The sequence below is a fragment of the Bombina bombina genome, chromosome 1 (assembly GCF_027579735.1).
Source record: "Bombina bombina isolate aBomBom1 chromosome 1, aBomBom1.pri, whole genome shotgun sequence".
In the NCBI taxonomy this organism is placed as follows: domain Eukaryota; kingdom Metazoa; phylum Chordata; class Amphibia; order Anura; family Bombinatoridae; genus Bombina; species Bombina bombina.
The window spans coordinates 1,099,729,937-1,099,754,909 of NC_069499.1; the positions used below are offsets into that span (position 1 = coordinate 1,099,729,937).

Consider the following 24,973-nt stretch of genomic DNA (forward strand, 5'->3'; position numbering starts at 1 on the left):
AAGATGGATCACACAAATGTGTGTCCTTGTGCGTATAGGGATGCAATATGTAGTGTTTAATGGTTCTCTGGATAGATTCCACTTTCTGCATAAAATAATTTCCAGTCATGTTAGAAACAAAAACTCACAGAAAACCGCTAATAAAAATAAATAAATAAATCTTTGCACTAGGCCAGCACAGTTTTTACCAAGTTGACAAAAGTATAGTCAGATTTCACTATAATGTATTTTAAAACATAATTCAATCTTTTCTTCGCTAACAAAGGATGCAACAATCTTAAATTAACTGGCAAATAATTTGATTGCTAACCAAGCAACATTAAACTGCTAGGTACAACTACATGGTTACTGCTCACTATCCTATTCCTTTTCCTCCTGTGCCTGCAGATGTCTTCAAAGTTATTGAATATTTAAACCCTTCAAAAGTGCTGGTTAGTGAAGTTGTGCATCTTAACGTGGGGTGCCACCATCTTGGAATTTAAGTATTATTGTACCCTGTGACCGGGTGGTGCACATTCACAGATTAGTGACATTGCAGTCTACTTGTTAAGCTGAACCACTTCAGTTTAGTGTGTACAAGACAAAGTGGGAGCTGTACATTTTTATATTGCTCTAGATTCCTGAGGGCTTATTTTTTTATATTCAGTGTTCTCCCCGGACTTATTTAATGAGTGCACCACTTGCCTGATTTTACAGAGCACTTGGCTAAAATTGAAGCCAATATTAAAGAGATATTACAGTGTTTTTTTATTAAATCAGTTAAAGACATTAAACTTATATCTTGTATTTAAAAATAATTTGTATTTGTTTCAATATATAATTTTAAAAATACCTTTTTTCCACTGCCTCCCCCCCCCCCTCATCCAATGTGTTGGATCGTACCGATATACGACCATGAATGTACTTTATGAACGAGCATTGGTAGCGCCCATCGACTGCAGTCCATTTGAGAAGTCACACTAACCCGCTCAACTACGTTTCCCTCAGTTCATTTGACAGCTCGCTGCATCATTTTATGAACAGCTAGCGGCTTCATGTCAAGACTCATTTGAAGTGCATAAACAAGGATTGTTTGAAATATTATATATTTATTTGGGGACATAAATCTTCATAAAAAGTATTACTATATTACTTTTTTATAATTCAGATTTTTCTCTCACTATATTTTTATTACTCAGATTTTGTATGGATATTGATAGCGTAAAAAAACAATACTTTCCACCTCACATTTTTTATTTTTCAATTTTTGCACTGAGCCAATAGATAACTCTCAGCGCATACAGTCCCTAACAGACATATACCACTTTTGTATACAGAGGCTGTCCCTTCACTCGCAGGGAGAGCTCCGTGGAAGTAAGCAAATAATATAGCAACAGCTCTTCTCTCACAAACCTAAACACAAAATCACACACGCAGCTCAATTTATCACAGATTTAACATTTATGTATGCATAAATCAAGCATCTGAGATCGGTGAAGAACTAAACTATGTAGCACTTCCTGGTATAGAGCGCAATTGAAATGAAGAAAAACTATAGCTAAAACACATTAACAAGCACGCACACTCGGGTTTATAGTATCTAATTTACATACAACAACAGCATACAAAAGACTAAAAATGAGGTTTTTCATGAAGGGCGTTTTAAAAAAATCTATTGAGGACTTGAAAAAGGCATTTAGTTGAAAACATTATTTTATGTTTCACTAATTTGATATATATATATATATATATATATATCTCATTGAAAATTAATTTGTAACTTCTATAAAAAAAAAAAAAAAAATTTAAGCTAGAATGTCCCTTTAAAGGGATATGAAACCCAAATGTTTTCATTCATAATTTAGACAGAGCTTGTGATTTTAAACAACTTTCCAATTTACTTCTATTATCTGTTTTCTCTTTGTTGAGGGATACCTAGGTAGGCTCTGGAGCTGCTCATTGGTGGCTGCACTTATATCCCTCATTTTATTGGCGCCCCCAATGCGTTCAGCTAGCTCCTAGTAGTGCATTGCTTCTTAAACAAAAGATACTAAGAGAATGAAGCAAATTAGATAATATAAGTAAATTAGAAAGTTGCTTAAAACTGTATGCTCTAAATAATGAAAGAAAAATTTGGGTTTCATGTCCCTTTAGACTAAAATATTAAATTATTTAAATGTGTGTTGCACAAATTATAATTAATTTATTATTTTTTGTTAAATTATGCAATTAATCTGTTATTTTTATAGCTTGAGTGACATTAAGAAATAACAGCAAATGTTATAATATTGCAAAGTATTACACTGCCCCCACCCAGCTACTTCATAATGCTAAACGGTTAGCAAAAGCTTCTGTGGAGAACACCGATATTTGTTGTGCAACTTTTAAGCATGTAAAATGAACTGCAAAAAATGTAAAGCTTCTGCTTCCTATTGTACGAGCTAACCCAAAGTGCAAGGTAATACTGTCAAAAAGCCAGCAATGTTGTCACTGATCCATAAAAGTGCACTGCTTATGCCACAGAATGCAATATTACTAGCCTACCAAGATGGCAGTGCCCACTATAAAGATGCAGAGCTTTATCAACTGGCTTCTATAAGGGGTTAAAATAAGAGAACATCTTTAAAGAGAGATGCAGGTACAGGAGGATAACATATAGCATGGTGAATAGTAGTCCAGCTGCTGTAGTTGTACTCAGAAGCTTAATGTCCCTTTAAGTGGTGATGGCAAGTAATTTGTCCTATACAAGACCAATATCTTAGTTTGTTTAAAAATTATTATACATAGGCTAGAAAAAAACTGTACAATCAATTGTGTGTATTATGTATGATATTTTGTGGTACCAAAGACAAATTTGTTTTCAACCTAGATGCAGCTGACTGCACTAGATTTATGCCTACCAGATAAATTCCTTTCCTTCCAGATAGGGAGAGTCCACAGCTTCATTCCTTACTGTTCAGAAATACAATACCCGGCCACCAGGAGGAGGCAGACACCCCAGCCAAAGGCCCAAATATCCCTCCCACTTCCTCATTACCACAATCATTCTGCCAAGGGAACGAGGAAAAGTAGGAGAAATATCAGGGTATAAATGTTGCCAGAAGAATAAGATAAATAATAGGAGGTCTCCTTAGACAAGAAAAAACGTGCAGGGGCCGTGGACTCTCTCTATCCGGAAGGAAAGGTATTTATCTGGTAAGCATAAATTATGTTTTCCTTCCTAAGATAGGGAGAGTCCACGGCTTCATTCCTTACTGTTGGGAAAACTATACCCAAGCTCCAGAGGACACTGAATGAATAACTGGAGGGAACAAAGAGGAAGAGGCGGACCCTATTCTGATGGCACCACAGCCTGCAAAACTTATCTCCCGAAAGCTGCTTCAGCCGAAGCAAAGACATCAAACTAGTAAAAATTTGAAAAAATTATGTAAGGAGGACCAGGTAGCCGCCTTACAAATCTGATCCATAGAGGCCTCGTTCTTAAAAGCCCAAGAGGAAGCCACTGTTCTAGTGGAATGAGCCGTTATCCTCACAGGAGGATAATGTCCCACTGTCTCGTAAGCTAAGTGCATGACACTCCTTAACCAAAAAGATAGGGAAGTCGAAGTAGCCTTCTGCTCCTCATGCTTCCCCGAATAGACAACAAACAAAGAGGAAGATTGGCTAAACTCCTTAGTAGCTTGAAGAAAGAACTTCAAGGCGCAAACCACATCCAAATGGTGAAGTAAACGTTCCTTTACTGAAGAAGAACTAGGACACAAGGAAGGTACCACAATCTCTAGGAAGAAAACCTAATTTAGTACGAAAAACTGCCTAATCTGCATGAAAAAGCAGATAAGGGAACTCACATCGCAAAGCAGAGATCTTAGAAACTCTGCACGCAGAGGCAATAATCATTAAAAAGAGAAGCTTCCAAGATAACAATTTAATGTCAACAGAATGCAGAGGCTCAAACGGAGCCTATTGCAAAACACGAAGAACAAGATTTAGGCTCCAATGAGGAGCCCAAGATCTAAACACAGGTCTGATCCTAATCAGAGCCTTAAAGGACTGCACGTTTGGAAGCTCAGCCAGTATCTTGTGCAAAAAAAAAAACAGACAGGGCCAAAATTTGGCCAAAAAGGCCCTTCTCTAGTCCATCCTGGAGAAAAGATAAGATTCTGGCAACCTTAACTCTGTGCCAGGAAAAACCACGCTCTTCACACCAGAATAAGTAGGTCCTCCACCCTTTGTGGTAGATACACCGAGTCACTGGTTTACGAGCATGAATAGGAGTATCAATGACACTCTCAGAGAAACCTCTCTTTGTTAAGACTCCACGCAGTCAGTCTCTAGAGAATCTAGATTTTGATGAACAAATGGACCTTGTAACAGCAGGTCTCTGCGACAAGGTATTTTCCACGGAGAAGATGAGGACATCCCCACTAGATCTGCGAACCACGTCATTCACGGCCACGATGGAGCAATCGGGATTACGGATACCCGCTCCTGCTTGATTCGGGCCACCACTCGAAGAAGAAAATGGAGGAAAAAGATATATCAGTTTGAACCTCCAGGGCACTGCTAGTGCATCTATTATATCCGCTTGGGGATCCCTCAACCTTGAACCGTACAAGGGTAGCTTGGTATTGAGATGGGATGCCATGAGATCTATCTCTGGTGTCCCCCACTTGCTGCATATCTCTGCAAACACCTTAAAATGGAGAGACCATTCCCCTGGGTGGAAGGATTGCCTGGGAGAAAATCCACCTCCCAGTTGTCCACACCCGGAAAGTGTGGATCGCTGACAGCGAACAGCTGCGGGCCTCCGCCCACTCCAGAATCTGAGATACTTCCTTCATTGCCAATGAACTTCTCGTTCCCCCCAGATGGTTGATGTAAGCCACCGAGGATATATAGTCCGATTGGAATCTGATAAACTGGGACAAACCTAGAAGTGGCCAAGCCTTCAAGGCATTGAAGATTACCCGTAGTTCCAAAATTTATCGTGTCCCCAAACCGCTCCCCATCCGGATAGGTTTGTGTCCATAGTCACAATCTCCCAGGATGGTCTTAAGAAGCACGTCCCTCGGGACAGATGATCGGGACAGAACCACCAAGAGAGAGCAATTCTCTCGACTGGCTGTCTAATACAATCTGTAGAGACAGATCAGAATGATCGCCGTTCCACTGTCTCAACATGCACAGTTGTAAAGGTCTGAGACAAAACCTGGCAAAAGGAATGATGTCCATGCAGGACACCATGAGACCAATCACCTCAATACACTGAGCCACAGAGGGACTCAAAGAAGCCCGGAGGGCAAGACATGACGAAGTTAGCTTGCAACGCTTCTGGTCTGTTAGAAATATCCTCATGGATATGGAGTATATTATAGTACCCAGGAATTCCACCCTGGTACTTGGGATAAGAGAACTCTTTTCCAAGTTTATCTTCCATCCATGTGATCGAAGAAGACTGAGATGGGACTCCGAGTATTCTTCCGTAAGACGACAAGATGGTGCTTGCACCAGAATATCGTCCAAGTATAGGGCAAATGTAATAACCTGAGTTCTGGCAACAGCTAGAAAAGCCTCCAGAACCTTTGTAAGGATTCTTGGAGCAGTAGCTAGGCCAAACAGAAGGGCAATGAACTGGAAGTGCTGGTCCAGGAATGGAAACCTCAGGAACTGAAAGTGTTCCCTGTGGATTGGAACATGAAGGTAAGCGTGCTTCAGATCTATAGTGGTCATAAACTGGCCTTCCTTCACTAAAAGGAAGGATGGACCTTAATTGTCTCCATCTTGAAGAAAGGGACACTGAGAAATTTGTTTAACCACTTTAGGTCCAGAATTGGGCGGAAAGTTCCCTCCTTCTTTGGGACCACGAAAAGGTTTGAATAAAACCCCAAACCTCTTTCTTCGGATAGGCACTGAGAAAATTCCTCCTAAGAAGGATAGGTCCCGAACGCACCCTAGAAAGGCATCTTTTTATTTCTGGTCTGTAGACAGGTTCGAGAGAAGGAATCTGCCCCTGGGCGGATGAGATTTGAAGCCTATCTTGTATCCCTGAGTACCACCTTCAGGACCCACGGATCCTGTACGTCCCTGAACCAAGCGTCTGAAAAAAGAGACAGTCTGCCTCCTACACGATCCGGATCGGGGGTTGCCCTTTCATGCCGATTTGTTTACGGCGGGTTTCTTATTCTACTTGGATTTATTCCAGAACTGAGTACTCTTGGGTTGCTCAGGCTTGGAAGAGGATTGATGTCGTTGGTATTTGTCAGACCGAAAATTATAAGATTGTCGACCCTTGTTCTTCTTATCTTGTGTTAGGAAGGCACCCTTGCCTCCGGTAACTGTAGAAATAATGGAGTCCAGGTCTGGACCAAATAAAATCTTTCCCTTGAAGGGAAGAGAAAGGAGTCAGGACTTAGAAGTCATATCCGCAGACCAAGACTTCAACCAGAGTGCCTGGCGGGCTAGGACCCCAAAGCCAGAGGCCTTTGCATTTAGGCAAATAGTTTGCATGTTCGCATCACAGATAAAAGAATTAGCAATTCTCAGAGCTTTAATTCTGTCTTAAATATCCTTGAGGGGAGACTCCACCTCAATGAGTTCCGACAAAGAGTCGCACCAGTATGTAGCTGCTCCGGCAACCATGGCAACTGCAGCCTCAGGTTGAAATAAAAATCCTGTATGTTGAAACATCTTTCTCAGAAAGGTTTCCATTTTCTTATCCATCGGCTCTCTGAACAAAGAACTATCCTCAAAAGGTATAGTAGTACGTTTAGCAAGCGTAGAGATAGCACCATCTACCTTAGGAGTGGGGCCCCACAAATCCAGTTGAGAGTTCGGGACCAGGAACAACTTTTAAAAAAAAAAATAAAAAAAAGGGGGAAAAGGAAGATACAACTCTTTCCCATTCATTGTTAAAAATGTTTGCCATTTTAACCAACACAGGAAGGAAGCTACAGAGGTTAACTCATTGGATAACTGGGACATAATAGCTAAATCCGACAAATATTTAGATGACTCTGGGTCAGGACAGCTATGTTTAACCTTTCTCTTGCGTTTGTTAGAGCGAGGTACTGTACTGAGGGCCGCAGACACTGCCATTTGTAACTGTGCGGCAAAATCAGCAGAAGGCCCCCTCCGGATGGAGGATTAGAAGTGCTACGGGGAACTGCATGTGGAGTGGATAATATAGCAAAGGTAGAAATCTCATGGGACGCCGAGTAGACGGCTCAGAGGGACTAAGAGCCTTAGCAGGCTTGTCTACCTTCTTAGACTTTATAACGTTAAGGCATATGGAACATAATTGAGTGGATGGGAAAACCACGGCCTATTCACAATATAAACAGGTATGATTTAGTTCAGAAGAAGTACCTTCTAACATGTCAGAGTCCTCAATAGCTCAGGTGATACCCACAGAAGGACACAAATAAAAACTTTTTTTTATATACTCCCAATGGCTGGGGCACTCACCACCTCCTAGACCCAGACAGTTAACAGAGGAAACCCTCTCCTCAGGTTGAAGTCTCACCCGGAATGGAGGAAATGAACATAGACCACATGCTACGTAAAGTACAGCAAGTTAATAGGAGCTGTGCAACACTTTCAAAAACGAAAGTGAAACCTGTTTGTTCCAGCCAAAACACACAGTCTATGAGCCCAGAAAATAAAATCACACAAAGCAGCACTTAAATAATTAATACACTGATTAATTAATACACTGATTAATTAACCCCAACTGTTCAATAAATCCCCCTCAGAGGATATTAACCCTGGATCCTATCAAAGTATAAAGGAGCCACACTTTGACCCTGCTATAGAATTTTTTGTGTAAAAAATTGAAACAATCTTACCTCCAGGATCCATGCTGTGGAACAGAACACAGCCTCTCAAATGTGACAGTCTTATTGCAGCGCTCCTGACATGGACTTGAGTGAGAGAAAGCAGGCAGTGAAACTCGTCAACACTGATTGCTTAGGAGCTGTTAGCAGTAGTCTGGATTGTTTTGCAGAAAAAGTTCCCTGCATCTCCAGACTCTAACTTTCATCAATACTCTCACTGAAAGGTTGACATGACTACTTAAAACTCCAGTCCTATCAATCTCGAAGGGCAGATACCCTTTTTTCAGCACTCTCTGAATCTTCTGCCACTTCTCTGCCATCTCCTATCGTGACGAAAGGCAAAGAATGACTAGGGTAATGAGGAAGTGGGAGGGATATTTGGGGCTTTGGCTGGGGTGTCTTTGCCTCCTCCTGGTGCCCGGTGTTGTATTTCCCAACAGTAAGGAATGAAGCCATGGATTCTCCCTATCTTAGGAAGGAAATGATATACAAAGTGTTCCATGCTGTATTTTAGCATAATAAATTGAGCTGAAAAAATGCTATACATCAGAAGAATGATTTGGTTTAGAAGCCATTACCCACTGTTATAAGCACTTTTTTTGTTTTTGTTTGTGAGAAAACAACTGCTTGAAAATGCACTAGAAAGTTAAAGGGACATGATACACAAATGCTGAAGCACTTGAAAGTGATGCAGCATAGCTGTAAAAAGCTGAAAATATCACCTGAACATCTCTAGGTAAGAAAGGAAGCTATTTACTTTACATGTCCTACGTATTCACACCCAACTGTAAAGAGACTTTAGTCCCAGGACTTCCAAGGGAGTGTGCACCTGGGATGTGCAGGCACTGTCATGTTATTTTCCTATTCAGTTTAAGGAAGTTTAAGTGAAATCTCATGAGATCAAAGCAATGAAAGACCTCATCATTGCTGATGTTGATTGGCTATGGTGTTTTTTTTTCTCTTCAACTTACAGGTTTACAGCAACTCTGACAGTTCACAGATCACTTACTCTGGTGAACTGAAGAAATTTTAAGGTAAAATAACTTCCCTTTTTACAAAGAAATGTTCAGGTGATATTTTCAGGTTAGCTTTTTACAGTTATGCTGCATCACTTTCAAGTGATTTAGCATAGGAGTATGATGCCCCTTTAAATAAAACACATATATTGGTCAATCAAGTTAAGGTAGGTTTTCTGTTAAAGAACTGGGCATCTGAAATTAAGAGACAATACAGATTAAATTACCGGTCTTAAAACCTCAATATTATCAACCACTTCTTGCATATAAATATGGCAAGATAGGGAAAAAATGATGCATTCTTAAAAAAAAAAAAACTCAAGATGTACATATGCCCTAACTTATACTTACACAGCTCAAAAATAATCAAATAATGTTTACAGTTTTTTTGGCAAGTTTGTTTTTAAAGATTTTTCTAAACGTTTGCTGTCCTTATCCACTGACCAGTCTATTGCATAGAATTTTACCTTTTGCATACATTTTTTTTTTATTTTTAAATAGAATACTTTCATGTGGATGTCCCTTTAATACAACAGACACTAAAGGGATATTAAGTAAATTATATAATTTAATCATTTCAGTTTTTTTGTTTTTTTTGGTTTAGGGAATTTCAACCTTCTGGCTAAAACCATTTTCATTTTAGAAGTGATCCAGATAAAAAAAAAATCCAAATCCCTTAACAGTACCCTGTGCGCCAATACATAGTGTTCTTTCTCAACTTATTTACCATTAAAGAGAGTAAGAGAGAATTGTTTGATAGAAGAGCTTACTCAGATAACCTAGCACTATTGCTAAAAAAAACCTGCTTAACACAAAGTATTGTAAACCAGAAGAAAACGTGTTTAGGTTATGAAGCCCTTCTACTAAAAGACAAGTTAACAGCTGTATTGTAACAGAAGCCATGGAATTGCAAGGAGGACATTTCCTCTAAATGCCACTAATGCAGTGTAGGGTCACTTCACTGATCAATGCTGGGTCCACTGTATGGTCTTCAAGTCAACACCGTCCTGTACCAACTCCCACAGTGGGCTGTGAAAGATAAAAAAGAAATTAAACTTTTAAGTGACATCCATACTAATTATCTTCCTATTTATCTCATTAATTACTTCATTATGGCGAGTGCCGCTCTATGTCGATATACTGCATAAGTGTTGGAAGTGCACCCCAGCTGTAACTTGAAAGTGAATACTGGATGTACTTGTTCTATGGCGATTTACAACCTGGGTGCAGTTTCTTTTTAGCCCAGGAATGCTTTTCCCAGAGTAGAACTTTCCTGTAGAACAAGCCAACACGTTATTGAGCTGTTTTTTCTTTCCTGAGAGTGCGTTTGGGGTATAGCCAGACTTGGACTCCTTGCTCAATGTGCTTAGAGGAATATAGCTACACCTCACTGACAAAGCCCAACGAAGACTGAAACGGTTGTCTTGGGATGCCGTGCTCCATGTTCAGAGAGGAATTGCCTGGTATTTCGGCACTGGACTGACCTTAATAAGCGGGATCAGTCTTATATAATACAGGAAAGTTGTACTCTGTGAAAAGCATTACTTACTGGGCTAAAAAGAAGCTGCACCCAGGTGGTAAATTGCCAAAGAACAGGCTAACAAGTTATTGAGCTGATTGTTCGTTCATGAGAGTGCGCCTCTGTGTGTGTGAGTGATTTTATATATATAAATAAATAAGATAGCAGGTTTTCCAGCACTCCAACCTTGGGTGATTCTCACACACCTGGGTGCAGTCTCTGATAGAACATACAGAACAATTTTTATAGAATGAAAGGCACTCAGGTTTTTTTAGTATTTGCAAAACAAAGTTATTTATTCTTAGTATCCAAAATTCTTCATAGTCGACGTTTCGGCTTTCACTGAAGCATTTCTAAAGACAGATAACATCTATAGAATAAAAGAAAGAACAGCCAATGTATACAAACAGAATTTTAAACTAGCGTGAAAATATATACACCCAACACAAATTATATTATGCTATTAAAAAATGATATAAAAGGATAAACTTGATTACAAGTTCAAGGTCACCAAGCCAGACACACGCATACAACTCTATAAAATGAAAAACAGGACCAAATATATTCAAAAATATTAATGCCCAGAAAGGCAATAACACATGTAAAGTTATGTCAAATTAGACCGTTGGACACATGTTAAGGAGCTTTAATGAGGGGTATATCATACATAAGACAAACTCACTGGCTTCAAAATACAATAATCTCCATTGAGCATATGTGCATAGGACAGGGCTATCAACACAATGAAAGATACTACTTAACATTAAGCAGGGCTGTACATCAATTGGAAGCACACACCTATAAAACAATAAATCAAAGTATATGGATATAAAGGGCACTGCCCCCAAACCATGATTACCATAGAGGGATAAGCGTGGTATCACCTAGGACATACCTCAGCACATATAAAGAAAGCAACACGCTAACCAGAGACTAAACAAAAAACAAAATTTATGCTTACCTGATAAATTTCTTTCTCTTGTGGTGTATCCAGTCCACGGGTTCATCCATTACTTGTGGGATATTCTCCTTCCCAACAGGAAGTTGCAAGAGGACACCCACAGCAGAGCTGTCTATATAGCTCCTCCTCTAAATGCCACTCCCAGTCATTCGACCGAAGACAAGCAAGAAAAAAGGAGAAACTATAGGGTGCAGTGGTGACTGTAGTTTAAAAATAAAAAACACCTGCCTTAAAATGACAGGGTGGGCCGTGGACTGGATACACCACAAGAGAAAGAAATTTATCAGGTAAGCATAAATTTTGTTTTCTCTTGTAAGGTGTATCCAGTCCACGGGTTCATCCATTACTTGTGGGATACCAATACCAAAGCTTTAGGACACGGATGAAGGGAGGGACAAGGCAGGAACTTAAACGGAAGGCACCACTGCCTGCAAGACCTTTCTTGATTGAAGGTAAAAACTACATTAAGTCACCACATATCTCTTGATACTTCCTATCTTGTCGAGAGTTGCAAGAGAATGACTGGGAGTGGCAGTTAGGGGAGGAGCTATATAGACAGCTCTGCTGTGGGTGTCCTCTTGCAACTTCTTGTTGGGAAGGAGAATATCCCACAAGTAATGGATGAACCCGTGGACTGGATACACCTTACAAGAGAAACAGAATAACCAAAAAAGCCTGCAATAGTGCCAAAGACTATAGCTGGAGCAAAAACATAAAGTAATTGTAGTATCAAAGGTATTTGATACTATAGAAACTGCCTGTGAGATACAAAATAGCAGCTGATATACCAATTAAACAAAAAAAAATTAAAGCAATAAAATACCGAAACCGGCAATATAACTACTGATACAAAAGCCACATGTTAATACTACTTAAACTAAACGTAACTGTATCAGGTAAATAGAGAACAGCATTATATAGGAATACTTCAAACAGCAAACCCTCATAGCCGCCATTGATATACAACAATGCATACACTATTACCCAAATACCCTGTCAGTAAAAACAAGTGACTGACATTAAAGCAGCTGCAATTACACAAAGCACGTAACCTCCGACATGCGGCCTAGCTAACTAGAAAAATCAGCCCCAGCCATAACACAGCAAGAGGCGCAACAATAGAGTCATCATGTGGAAAACCAAACTTATCTTATGTCGGCATATAGCCGTGCTCACCAACCAGTAGACAGCGTGTAGTAAATTGGAAGACCCTAGAGACTTAAAAGAGAACGAAAAACCCAGGCTATTGGTTAAAAGTCGAGGGAGTGTATCAGTACGTCACACCCACAGCTGAGCTAGAGTAATAGCTATCAGAGAACCAGTGCCTGAACCGTCACACCGCATGCGCACACGGTCTGCATGCTAAGCAACCACCACAAATACATATTGCGAGTAAATGACTAAAATAGGGAATAGTACCTAAAACAAGGTGTGTAAGAAAAATAAAATGAACAGAAGAACATTAACACACGATTGCCGAAGGCAAAGAACTACCACATAATATGCTACAATGTGCTGAATTCACTAATACTGAATGAAATGAACCTGACAGGTAATACAACCTCAAGAGATAGAGGGAATCCGCATCAATGTTCGCTGAGATAAATAATCAGTGCAATATCAACTTAGTATGCAGGTCAATTACACATATTGCAAACCGTATTTAGCCTCACCACCAATGGCAGAGACAAAACAATAACACCAAAAAACAGAAAAAAACTCCAAACATAACAGAACCGTTGTCAGGTGTATATATCAGTGCTACAACAACTCAAAGTAACTAAATGCAACACTAACAGCAAAAGTACAAGAAAATAACAAATAAAATAATAATAATAATAAAAATAAATATAAAAATACAAAAATGCTGATTTTAGCCATAAATAAAAATGAAAAAAACACAAGAAAAACATAATAAGATGGATTACTAACATGATAGCAATGCAAAAGAATATATGAAACATGTAGCAGACCAGTTTAGTAGTATGTCCACACTGAATTAGTAAAACACAGAATAGTCAAGATGAACATTAAGTCCTTGAGGGCCGAGGGTGTTAAGCCTATGGCCAACCAGGTTTTAGTGCTGCGCCAGGGATCAGTCTTCATCAGATCCAAGACTCATGCTACTCCTATGTACTACTCAAGGAGGCAGCGTTTCATTGAATGGCAACGTAAGATCCCCCTTGATGAGATGCCAATTTCTGCGGACTATGTCCCCTATTTGCTTTGTAGCTGGACTGAACCCAGTGACAAAAGTTTAATTGCGGTTGACTCAATGCTTCTCCAGTTTGATTCCTTTGGATAAGTGTCGTTTGGTCCAAGTGTGTAACTTCATTCATTATATCAGATACTGTCTTCAGGCTATGGCCTCTTTCCAGAAATTTTGACTTCATTTCGCTCAATTGCATGGCTCTCTTACTTGGGTCAGAATTATTCCGTATAACCCTGAGGAACTGGGATTTGATGATTCCCGCCTTTAGCTGTGTTGGATGAAACCTATCACTCTGTAATAAAGTATTACGATCAGTAGGTTTTGAGTACAAGGTGGTGTTAAGCCTGCAGCCGTCCTCTGTGTTTGATTTGAATATACACAGATCTAAAAAATGTATTTCATTATCATCACATTCACTTTTAAGAGTGATCGATGGTTCAACACTATTCAAATAATGTATCCATTCTGTCAGTTGATCATTGGTACCGCCCCAAACCACAAATAAATCGTCAATGTACCTGCGGTACAATAAGACATTGGGGTTTTGGTCATGGAAGATAAAATGCTTCTCGAACCAAGCCATGAAAAGGTTCGCACAGGAGGGGGCCATGCTAGATCCCATGGCCGTACCGACCAGCTGTAAGTAGTATGTGTCTTCGATTCTGAAATAATTGTGCATTAGACAAGTCAAAAGCCAGTCCAATAGAACTTCAATAGGGGGGCCAGCGTAGTCAGTACTGGATACCAGGAATTGTCTCACCGCCTCTACACCGATATTATGGGGAATAACCGTGTAGAGGCTACATACGGTTTGCAATGTGTGTAATTGACCTGCATACTAACTTGATATTGCACTGATTATTTATCTCAGCGAACATTGATGTGGATTTCCTCTATCTCTTGAGGTTGTATTACCTGTCAGGTTCATTTCATTCAGTATTAGTGAATTCAGCACATTGTAGCATATTACGTGGTAGTTCTTTGCCTTCGGGAATCGTGTGTTAATGTTCTCCTGTTCATTTTATTTTCTTACACACCTTGTTTTAGGTACTATTCCCTATTTTAGTCATTTACTCGCAATATGTATTTGTGGCGGTTGCTTCGCAACTATAAGGATTGGTTGAATAGTGGCTAAGTTTTTATCCTTTTTTTTCTTTTCCACAATTTCAGGTTATATTAGAGGGCCGTAGGGAATATGTGTTTTCTACTTAATGGACTTGGGTACTCATATTGTTTTATTAGGACTGAGTCCCTCATGATCTCGCTACTTATATCGCCACGGCATTAGATTTAATGCCTTGAGAACTGACAGTGTGTGCATGCGGTGTGACGGTTCAGGCACTGGTTCTCTGATAGCTATTACTCTAGCTCAGCTGTGGGTGTGACGTACTGATACACTCCCTCAACTTTTAACCAATAGCCTGGGTTTTTCTTTCTCTTTTAAGTCTCTAGGGTCTTCCAATTTACTACACGCTGTCTACTGGTTGGTGAGCACGGCTATATGCCGACATAAGGTAATTGTTTGGTTTTCCACATGATGACTCTATTGTTGCGCCTCTTGGTGTGTTATGGCTGGGGCTGATTTTTCTAGTTAGCTAGGTTGCATGTCGGAGGTTGCAGGTATTTCAAAAACTTTCCTGCGCTGCCTAGGTGTTGACTAGCCCTTAACTCTTGAGATATCAACCCCTGATTGATATTGGATTAGTAAGTGCAAAAAAGAATTTCAGAGTTTCGGGCGCAAATAAATGCTGCAACTATAGAAATGGGTTGAAATTAGTTACTATATGTTTAAAATTGATCAAATATAATGATAGACATAAAATTTGTAAATATTATCCTTTATTTAAATACAAGTTTATCTGTAACAAGTTGCTCTATAAAAAGTACAAATGTTCTTCTAAAAACAGTTCGTTGGAATTTTGTAAGAATTCTTGTTAGAATTTAATTTTTTTTTAAAAAATTCTAAAAAAATCTAAACAAATCTTTTAAAAATTAATAAAGATACATAAAGATAATCTATTGGTGTAATGAGAATTTCAAGTGATTGTGTGCGGAATATGAGAAGGGCTTCTAGTGTCTATGTATGTATCGGTCTTACTCTGAGAGGTGCATCAGTTCTTGGAAGAATATTTTCCTATAGATGTAGTTAATAATGATCTGTTTGTTTATAAACGCAAAAACACCTAGTTCATAAAAACCTAGTGTAATGTGGACAAACTTTCAGTTCACAGTAGTTACACGTCAATAGGAATAGTTGATTACTATTAGTTTACTAAATATGTACTAATTTGGCTCCTCTAGGTATATATACATGTAATTTGTGTATGTTTATAATTTTATGTAAAGGATATGTGTGGAGAAATGGTTAGTAAAACATGTCTAAAGATCGGTCAATATAAAAACAGTTTCAGAACAAGGTTCTTTTTGTTGTGATAGTTAAATTCTTAATATTTATGCTGACATGATATTTGTGCAGCAGAATGCAGTCGGCCGACTGGAATGAATAGTTCGTTCAAAATGAAAGGACCTTTTGTAGTCTTTTTTAGTAAGAAGAGTTTGCTATTTTTACGTTGCCCGGGTGTTTAGTTGTTATGTTGCCAGAGCTCTACGGATTAGGAGCACATAGTGCAAAGTAAGGAACGGTAGTTTTACTTACTTGAATGCTCCTAACCGATTATGGAGCCTGGATGACGATGACAAATGAATAATGTCACTTTGTATATCCTTCCGCTCAGTAGGTAATGTAGGTAATGCTGAGGGTGGCTTCTTTTGATGTCCTCGGATGTGTATAAACCCGTCTTTGCTCACAGCTTGGGTTTGACGGCTCTGTTGTAGTCCTCCAATCCGCTCACGGAAAGCGGCTACTTTGTGGAGTAAAAGACCGCAATCTCAAAAACCAGCATTTAAAGTTTTGCAACAAAGCCCCTTCAATGAAAAACATGAATTTTCTTCAAAATGTGGCAAAAGATTTTAATGCAGTTTGTGACGTTTCAGGACAGCAACAGTCCCTTCCTCTGACAACTCAGAGTCAGAGGAAGGGACTGTTGCTGTCCTGAAACGTCACAAACTGCATTAAAATCTTTTGCCACATTTTGAAGAAAATTCATGTTTTTCATTAAAAAAGACTACAAAAGGTCCTTTCATTTTGAACTAACTATTCATTCCAGTCGGCCGACTGCATTCTGCTGCACAAATATCATGTCAGCATAAATATTAAGAATTTAACTATCACAACAAAAAGAACCTTGTTCTGAAACTGTTTTTATATTGACCGATCTTTAGACATGTTTTACTAACCATTTCTCCACACATATCCTTTACATAAAATTATAAACATACACAAATTACATGTATATATACCTAGAGGAGCCAAATTAGTACATATTTAGTAAACTAATAGTAATCAACTATTCCTATTGACGTGTAACTACTGTGAACTGAAAGTTTGTCCACATTACACTAGGTTTTGATGAACTAGGTGTTTTTGCGTTTATAAACAAACAGATCATTATTAACTACATCTATAGGAAAATATTCTTCCAAGAACTGATGCACCTCTCATAGTAAGACCGATACATACATAGACACTAGAAGCCCTTCTCATATTCCGCACACAATCACTTGAAATTCTCATTACACCAATAGATGATCTTTATGTATCTTTATTAATTTTTAAAAGATTTGTTTAGAATTTTTTAAAAATTTTTTAAATTCTAACAAGAATTCTTACAAAATTCCAACGAACTGTATTTAGAAGAACATTTGTACTTTTTATAGAGCAACTTGTTACAGATAAACTTGTATTTAAATAAAGGATAATATTTACAAATTTTATGTCTATCATTATATTTGATCAATTTTAAACATATAGTAACTAATTTCAACCCATTTCTATAGTTGCGGCATTTATTTGCGCCCGAAACTCTGAAATTCTTTTTTGCATGTCGGAGGTTACATGCTTTGTGTAATTGCAGTTGCTTTAATGTCAGTCACTTGTTTTTACTGACAGGGTATTTGGGTAATAGTGTATGCATTGTTGTATATCAATGGCGGCTATGAGTTTGCTGTTTGAAGTATTCCTATATAATGCTGTTCTCTACTATTTACCTGATACGGTTACGTTTAGTTTAAGTAGTATTAACATGTGGCTTTTGTATCAGTAGTTATATTGCCGGTTTCGGTCTTTTATTGCTTAAAATGTTTTTGTTTAATTGGTATATCAGCTGCTATTTTGCATCTCACAGGCAGTTTCCATAGTATCAAATACCTTTGATACTACAATTATTTTATGTTTTTGCTCCAGCTATAGTCTTTGGCACTACTGCGGGCTTTTGGTTATTCTGTTTAGTCTCTGGTTAGCGTGTTGCTTTCTTTATATGTGCTGAGGTATGTCCTAGGTGATACCACGCTTATCCCTCTATGGTAATCATGGTTTGGGGGCAGTGCCCTTATATTTATATACTTTGATTTAATGTTTTATAGGTTTGTGCTACCAATAGATGTACAGCCCTGCTTAATGTTAAGTAGTATCTTTCATTTTGTTGATAGCCCTGTCCTATGCCCATATGCTCAATGGAGATTATTGTATTTTGAAGCCAGTGAGTTTGTCTTATGTATGATATACCCCTCATTAAAGCTCCTTCACATGTGTCCAACAGTCTAATTTGACATAACTTTACATGTGTTATTGCCTTTCTGGGCATTAATATTTTCTAATATATTTGGTCCTGTTTTTCATTTTATAGAGTTGTATGCGTGTCTGGCTTGGTGACCTTGAACTTGTAATCAAGTTTATCCTTTTATATAATTTTTAAATAGCATAATATAATTGGTGTTGGGTGTCTATATTTTCACGCTAGTTTAAAATTATGTGTTTGTATACATTGGCTGTTTTTTCTTTTATTCTATAGATGTTACCTGTCTTGACCTAGAACTTCCATACAAAGAGCAACCAAGGGAAAGAGAGACTAAAAGGTTTAGTCAATCTGACACCAACTTTAACCTTTCTCTGCTCTGTTAGAGAAAGCCTCATGGAGACTGCATATATTTTAAACTCCCAAAAAGTTACTTTTGTTTGAGGAATCAAAGAACTTTTTGAGAATTGATTCTCTAACCATGATGTTGAAGAAACAAAGTCGGTTGGTGTGAGATTCTGCTAAAAGATGAACCAGGATGTCGTCCAGGTTTGGAAACACTGCAATACCCTGAGTTCTGATCAGAGACAAAAGGGCACCCAGAACCTTTGTGAAAATTCTTCGAGCTGTAGCCAGACCAAATGGCAGAGCAACAAATTGAAAATGCCTGTCTAGAAAGGCAAACCTCAAAAACGGGAAACGTTCTTTGTGAATTGCAACATGAAGGTAAGCATCATTTAAATCTATTGTGAACATAAACTAAACACGGTACAAGGTTAGAGGATGCACAAGCAGATTAAACCAACCACAGCATTCTTCTGTGTCGGAACACTAGCAGTGGGAATGTTTGTCAGGTGCTCTGGGATCAGCCCCTGCATAGGCTGGAACAAATAGTGATGCCACACAAAGTCCTGGCACTCCGAAGGACAGCTGGGTATGTTTAAAAAGTGCTTAATTGGAAAAAATGAACCCCTAATATATTCATATGTAATCTTAAAAAGGTGCATATCCTGAATACTAGGGATAAGAGAAAACAGAATTTATGTTTACCTGATAAATTTCTTTCTCCTACGGTGTATCCGGTCCACGGCTTCATCCTTACTTGTGGAATATTCTCAATCCCTACAGGAAGTGGCAAAGAGAGCACACAGCAGAGCTGTCCATATAGCTCCCCTCAGGTTCCGCCCCCAGTCATTCGACCGACGGTTAGGAGAAAAAGGAGAACCATAGGGTGCAGTGGTGACTGTAGCTTACAAAAAAATAAATTTAAACCTGACCAAAATGCCAGGGCGGGCCGTGGACCGGATACACCGTAGGAGAAATAAATTTATCAGGTAAACAAATTCTGTTTTCTCCTACATTGGTGTATCCGGTCCACGGCTTCATCCTTACTTGTGGGAACCAATACCAAAGCTTTAGGACACGGATGAAGGGAGGGAACAAGTCAGGTAACCTAAACAGAAGGCACCACTGCTTGCAAAACCTCTCTCCCAAAAATAGCCTCCGAAGAAGCAAAAGTATCGAATTTGTAAAATGTGGCAAACGTATGCAGTGAAGACCAAGTCGCTGCCTTACAAATCTGTTCAACAGAAGCCTCATTCTTGAAAGCCCATGTGGAAGCCACAGCTCTAGTAGAGTGAGCTGTAATTCGTTCAGGAGGCTGCCTTCCAGAAGTCTCATAAGCCAACCGGATGATGATTTTCAGCCAGAAAGACAGAGAGGTCGCAGTCGCCTTTTGACCTCTCCTCTTGCCAGAATAGACGACAAACAAGGACGAGGTTTTTCTGAAGTCTTTAGTTGCTTTTAGATAAAACTTTAAAGCACGAACCACATCAAGATTGTGTAACAGACGTTCCTTGTTAGAAACTGGATTAGGACACAGAGAAGGAACAACTATTTCCTGGTTGATATTCTTATTGGAAACCACTTTTGGAAGAAAACCAGGTTTGGTACGTAAAACGAACTTATCTGTATGAAACACCAGATAGGGTGAATTACACTGCAAAGCAGACAATTCAGAAACTCTTCTAGCAGAAGAAATAGCTACTAAAAACAAAACTTTCCAAGATAGTAACTTAATATCTATGGAATGTAGAGGTTCAAACGGAACCCCTTGAAGAACTGAAAGAACTAAATTTAGACTCCATGGAGGAGCCACAGGTCTGTAGACAGGCTTGATTCTGACTAAAGCCTGTACAAACGCCTGAATATCTGGCATGGCTGCCAGACGCTTGCCACATACTCTTTACCACCCCCGTGGAGATGCTACTAGTTAGAGCGGCAAAGAGAATGACTGGGGGGGCGGAGCCTGAGGGGAGCTATATGGACAGCTCTGCTGTGTGCTCTCTTTGCCACTTCCTGTAGGGATTGAGAATATCCCACAAGTAAGGATGAAGCCGTGGACAGGATACAACAATGTAGGAGAAATACCAATTTTAAATAAAGTTATGCATAACAAAAATAAGTGAAAACATTAAAGCTATCATAAGAATTAATTTCAAATACATATGCTAATGTTTTATAAAGAGATTGACATCCATTTGTGTGTTGAGACAATATGGGATCCTTGTTTTAAGATGAAAGATCCAATATACTTAGTTTTCATCTAACTTTTTTTTCCCTACTGCCACCTTGCATACTCATCGGGATACAATCAATCCCCTGCACTTTAAGTAATGAACTATCTGAATTATGCAGAGTATGGAAATACTTGGCAATAGGGGTTTTTGAATCAGGAGCTTCAATGGCCCGGACATGCTCCAAGAACCTAGCTCTGAGGGCCCTTTTGGTTCTACCTGTATATTGTTTGTTACACCACATAAAGTAAGCAAGTATACAACATAAGTAGTGTTACAGTTAATGAAATATCTAATTTAATTTTTTGTTGTTGATTAATGCCTTTGATTCAAAAGAGTTAGCCTAACTGATAGGGTCACAGGTTTTGCACCTGGATTCCATAACATTTGTAACAACCCTTTCTTGGAGTTAACCAAGATGTACTTGTTAGTTTGGGTAGCATAGAGGGAGAAAGTGTATTCTTAGGGTTTTGGCTTTTTTTTTTTCACACCCCTTTTGTACCACATTATATATAGTGTAGGATCACTATGCACAATAGGCAGGTTTTGTTTAATAAGCCCATTAATCAGTTTAAATTTACTATATCACCTAGATCAGGGTTCTTCAAACTTTTTTTTCCCAAGACCCAGTGTCATGATACCAAATACCTTTGCGACCCTATTTTTATGCTTGGTTTGAAAATATTAGTAAGGAATATACAAACTTGATAGCTGAAATTTTTGGCAAAGTGACTAAAATATGTGTGTACTTTATTCCTGATTGTAGTCAAACTTTAAAAAGGTGTAAAACGTAATAACACACCTTCCCTCTCATACACCACACACACTTTCATACAACACACACACACTCTCATACAACAAAAACACCACACACTCTCAAACAACACACACACTCATGCAACACACACCACACACACTCTCATACAACACACACCACACACAACAGGCTGATATTTTTCATTTGTCTTGGTCGCGTCCCAAAATTCAACAATTCTGGCAGAAGATCAGGTATTGGTACCGCAAATATTATAAAGATCTGAACCAGTTTACAGCAGAAGAGATATTTTTCTTAACTTATTCGGATTCCAGACCTAGGAGGGCGATTAAAGCTCTCAATACTATTATTCTGACTGCAAGACATTTAATGGTTAAAATCTGGAAAGATCATGTAGCCCCGAGTTTCCCTATTTTCCTTAAAGAAATTCAATATCAGATTCTATTTGAATCTTATCATACAAAATTCTTAGTGGAGAGTAGGGTGAAAACCTTCCTTCTGGTTTGGCTACCGTTAATTAAGTCTTACCCACTCCCAATTCAAAGATGTATCCTTATGCCTTTTTTAAATTCCATTGCAAAACTTGTTATTGTGAATCTATTTCCCCCAACGTGGTTAGCAAGGTCTAGAGAGATAGCCCCTTGAGATCATGAATCTATCAGTAATCAGAACACTCTAGTAATGTGTTGTGAATAAAAGAGTGTTTCCGGCAGAAGGGGAGGACGTTCCCCCTCCCTTCCCTTATCCCCCTTCTAATTTTTGTTTGTTTTTTAGGTTTTATTACAAAAAGGAGGATTTTCCATCCCCGAAACCCCCCAACAGTATGTTTAATATTTCCTGAAAATAGATTTTAGAAGTGACGTTAATTTTGTAATATACTTGAATTACTAATAGAGGTTTTTGTTTGTATGTCTTTTTTGTTTTTCTCATAAGGTTGATGCTTAGCTGTATATTGAACTCAGATATGATATAACCTCTATGTCAATGTATATTTTTCTTGTTATTATTTTCACTTCTTTTCCATATTTTCTTTTTTTTTTTTTTCTCTGAGGCATCCTGCGTGTTGCAATGGAAAATATGGATTTATGATTTATACTGTTGGAAATAAATAAAATACATATATATATAAAAAAAAAACACACAACACACAAACTCTCATACAAAACACCCCCCCCACACACTCTTATACAAAACACACACACACACACTCTCATACAACACACACACACCACACAGGCTCTCATACAACACACACACCACATAGGCTCTCATACAACACACACACAAGAATGGTGTTACGACCCAGTAATGGGTCCCGACCCGTAGTTTGAAGAACCCTGGCCTAGATTACGAGTTTTGAGCACTATAGGGAAAGTAAAGAACGCCACAAAAAGTGGCGTCATTTAATTCCCTATAGTGCTGCTATTACAAGTTTAAAAAAACACTGCTTGTGCGGGCGATATGGAGATTTTAAGCTCCATACCGCTTCCAAAACAAGCGCCGTGTTTGACGTGCTCATGCACTCTTTCCTCATAGACATCAATGGGGAGAGCCAGCATAAAGAAAAGTCTAACACCTACGATCGCGGAAACAAAAGCTCCGTAACGCAGACCCATTTATCTATAGGGAAGATAAAATACAGTTTACACCTAACACCCTAACATAAATCCTGAGTCTAAACACCCCTAATCTGCTGCCACAGACATCGCCGACGCCTGCCTACAGTTATTAACCCCTAATCTGCCGCTCCCGATATCGCCGCCACCTAAATAAAGCTATTAATCCCTAAACCTCTGGCCTCCCACATCACTACCACTTGATAAAACTATTAACCCCTAAACCGCCAGCCCCCCACATCGCAACAACCTAAATTAAACTATATTAACCCCTAAACCTAACCCCCATTAACTTTAACATAATGAAATTAGATCTAAATTAAAGTTACTATTATTAACTAAATAATACCTATTTAAAACACCCCAAAATAAAAAAGCCTAATCTAGAATAAACTACCAAGGTTCCTTAAAAGGGCCTTTTAGGGGTCCTTAAAAGGGCCTTTTGTAGGGCATTACCCTGAGATAAACAGATCTTTTACTCCAAAAAAAAAAAAGACACCCTAACACTATACAAACCTCCACCCCCCAAACTACCAAGTGCCCTTAAAAACGGATAAACGGCTCTTTTGCTATAAAAAAAAAACACCCCCTAAAAATATACATTACACAAAATAAACAAATTATCAAAAATAAAAAAATTATTCCTATTCTAATACCCATAAAAAAACACCCCAAAATAAAAAACTAATCTAGAAGAAAATACTAATAGCCCTTAAAAGGGCCTTTTGCAGGGCCTTGCCCTAAAGATATCAGCTCTTTAATTGAAAAAAAGACCCACTACCATTACTATATATATATATATATATATATATATATATATATATATATATATATATATATATATATATATATATATATATATATATATATATAAACCTAAGCTACCCATTGCCCTGAAAAGGTCATTTGTATGGGCATTAAACCTCAAACATAGTGCAGAATTATATAACATTAGCCAAACTTTGTAAAACATAATATACCCTTTTAATTTTTTAAAAAAACGGCTGTTTTACAGACCCGCTCTCTGTGCTCTTCTGAGCGGGTCTGTTTGTTTCACACAGCGCATCGGGCCAGCTGTATAGTCACAGCCCGGCCGCGCCATTATACACAGTGCAGCTCGCTCCTGCTGTCAGACAGAGCAGGAGCGAGCTGCACTTAGTGTTATGGCGCGGCCGGGCCGGGCTGTGACTATAACACTAAGTGCAGCTCGCTCCTCTCTGCGATAGGTACTGGGACAATGACTCCAAAGGAGGACAGATCCCTTACGCACCCCAGAAAAGCTTCCCTTGAAAACAGGATGAGAGGATAAATCTGCCCCTGGGTGGATGAGATTTGAACCTATCTTGTAACCCTGAGCTATGACCTCCAGGACCCAAGGATCCTGCACGTCCCTGAACCAAGCCTCTGAAAGAGTGACAGTCTGCCCCCTACATGATCCAAAACAGGATCGGGGACTGCCCCTTCATGCGGACTTGGTCTCTGCCGGCTTCTTGCTCTGCTTGGATCTATTACAGGACTGAGCCGGCTTCCAAGAACTCTTGGTTTGCTCTGGCTTAGCGGAGGCCTCTGACGCTGGGCTTTTATCAGAACTAATGGAACGAAAATACGAACTTTGTCCCTTAGATGTGTTCTCCTTATCTTATGGTATGAAGGCATCCTTGGCCCCTGAAACCGTGGAGATAGTCAAACAAACTCTTTCCCTTAAAGGAGAGGGATAGAGACTAGACTTAGAAGTTATATCTGTCGGTCTGAACAGAAAACCTGAAGTCTTAGCCTTAGGCTAATTAATCTGTGTAATAACAGCACAGGTAAAATAATTAGTAACCCAGAAGGCTGTAATTCTTTCCTGAAAA

General features: G+C 38.8%; 1 protein-coding gene across 1 annotated transcript in view; it reads right to left on the minus strand.

The window, feature by feature from the left end:
- Positions 1-1,068: 1,068 nt before the first annotated feature.
- The window catches only part of NFS1 (NFS1 cysteine desulfurase), a 177,052-nt gene continuing 153,147 nt past the window's right edge, over positions 1,069-24,973 (minus strand). The window contains exon 13 of the mRNA XM_053695861.1: positions 1,069-9,856. Coding sequence (XP_053551836.1) covers positions 9,793-9,856 — 64 coding nt within the window. The 3' untranslated portion in view covers positions 1,069-9,792. The remainder of the gene's footprint in view (positions 9,857-24,973) is intronic.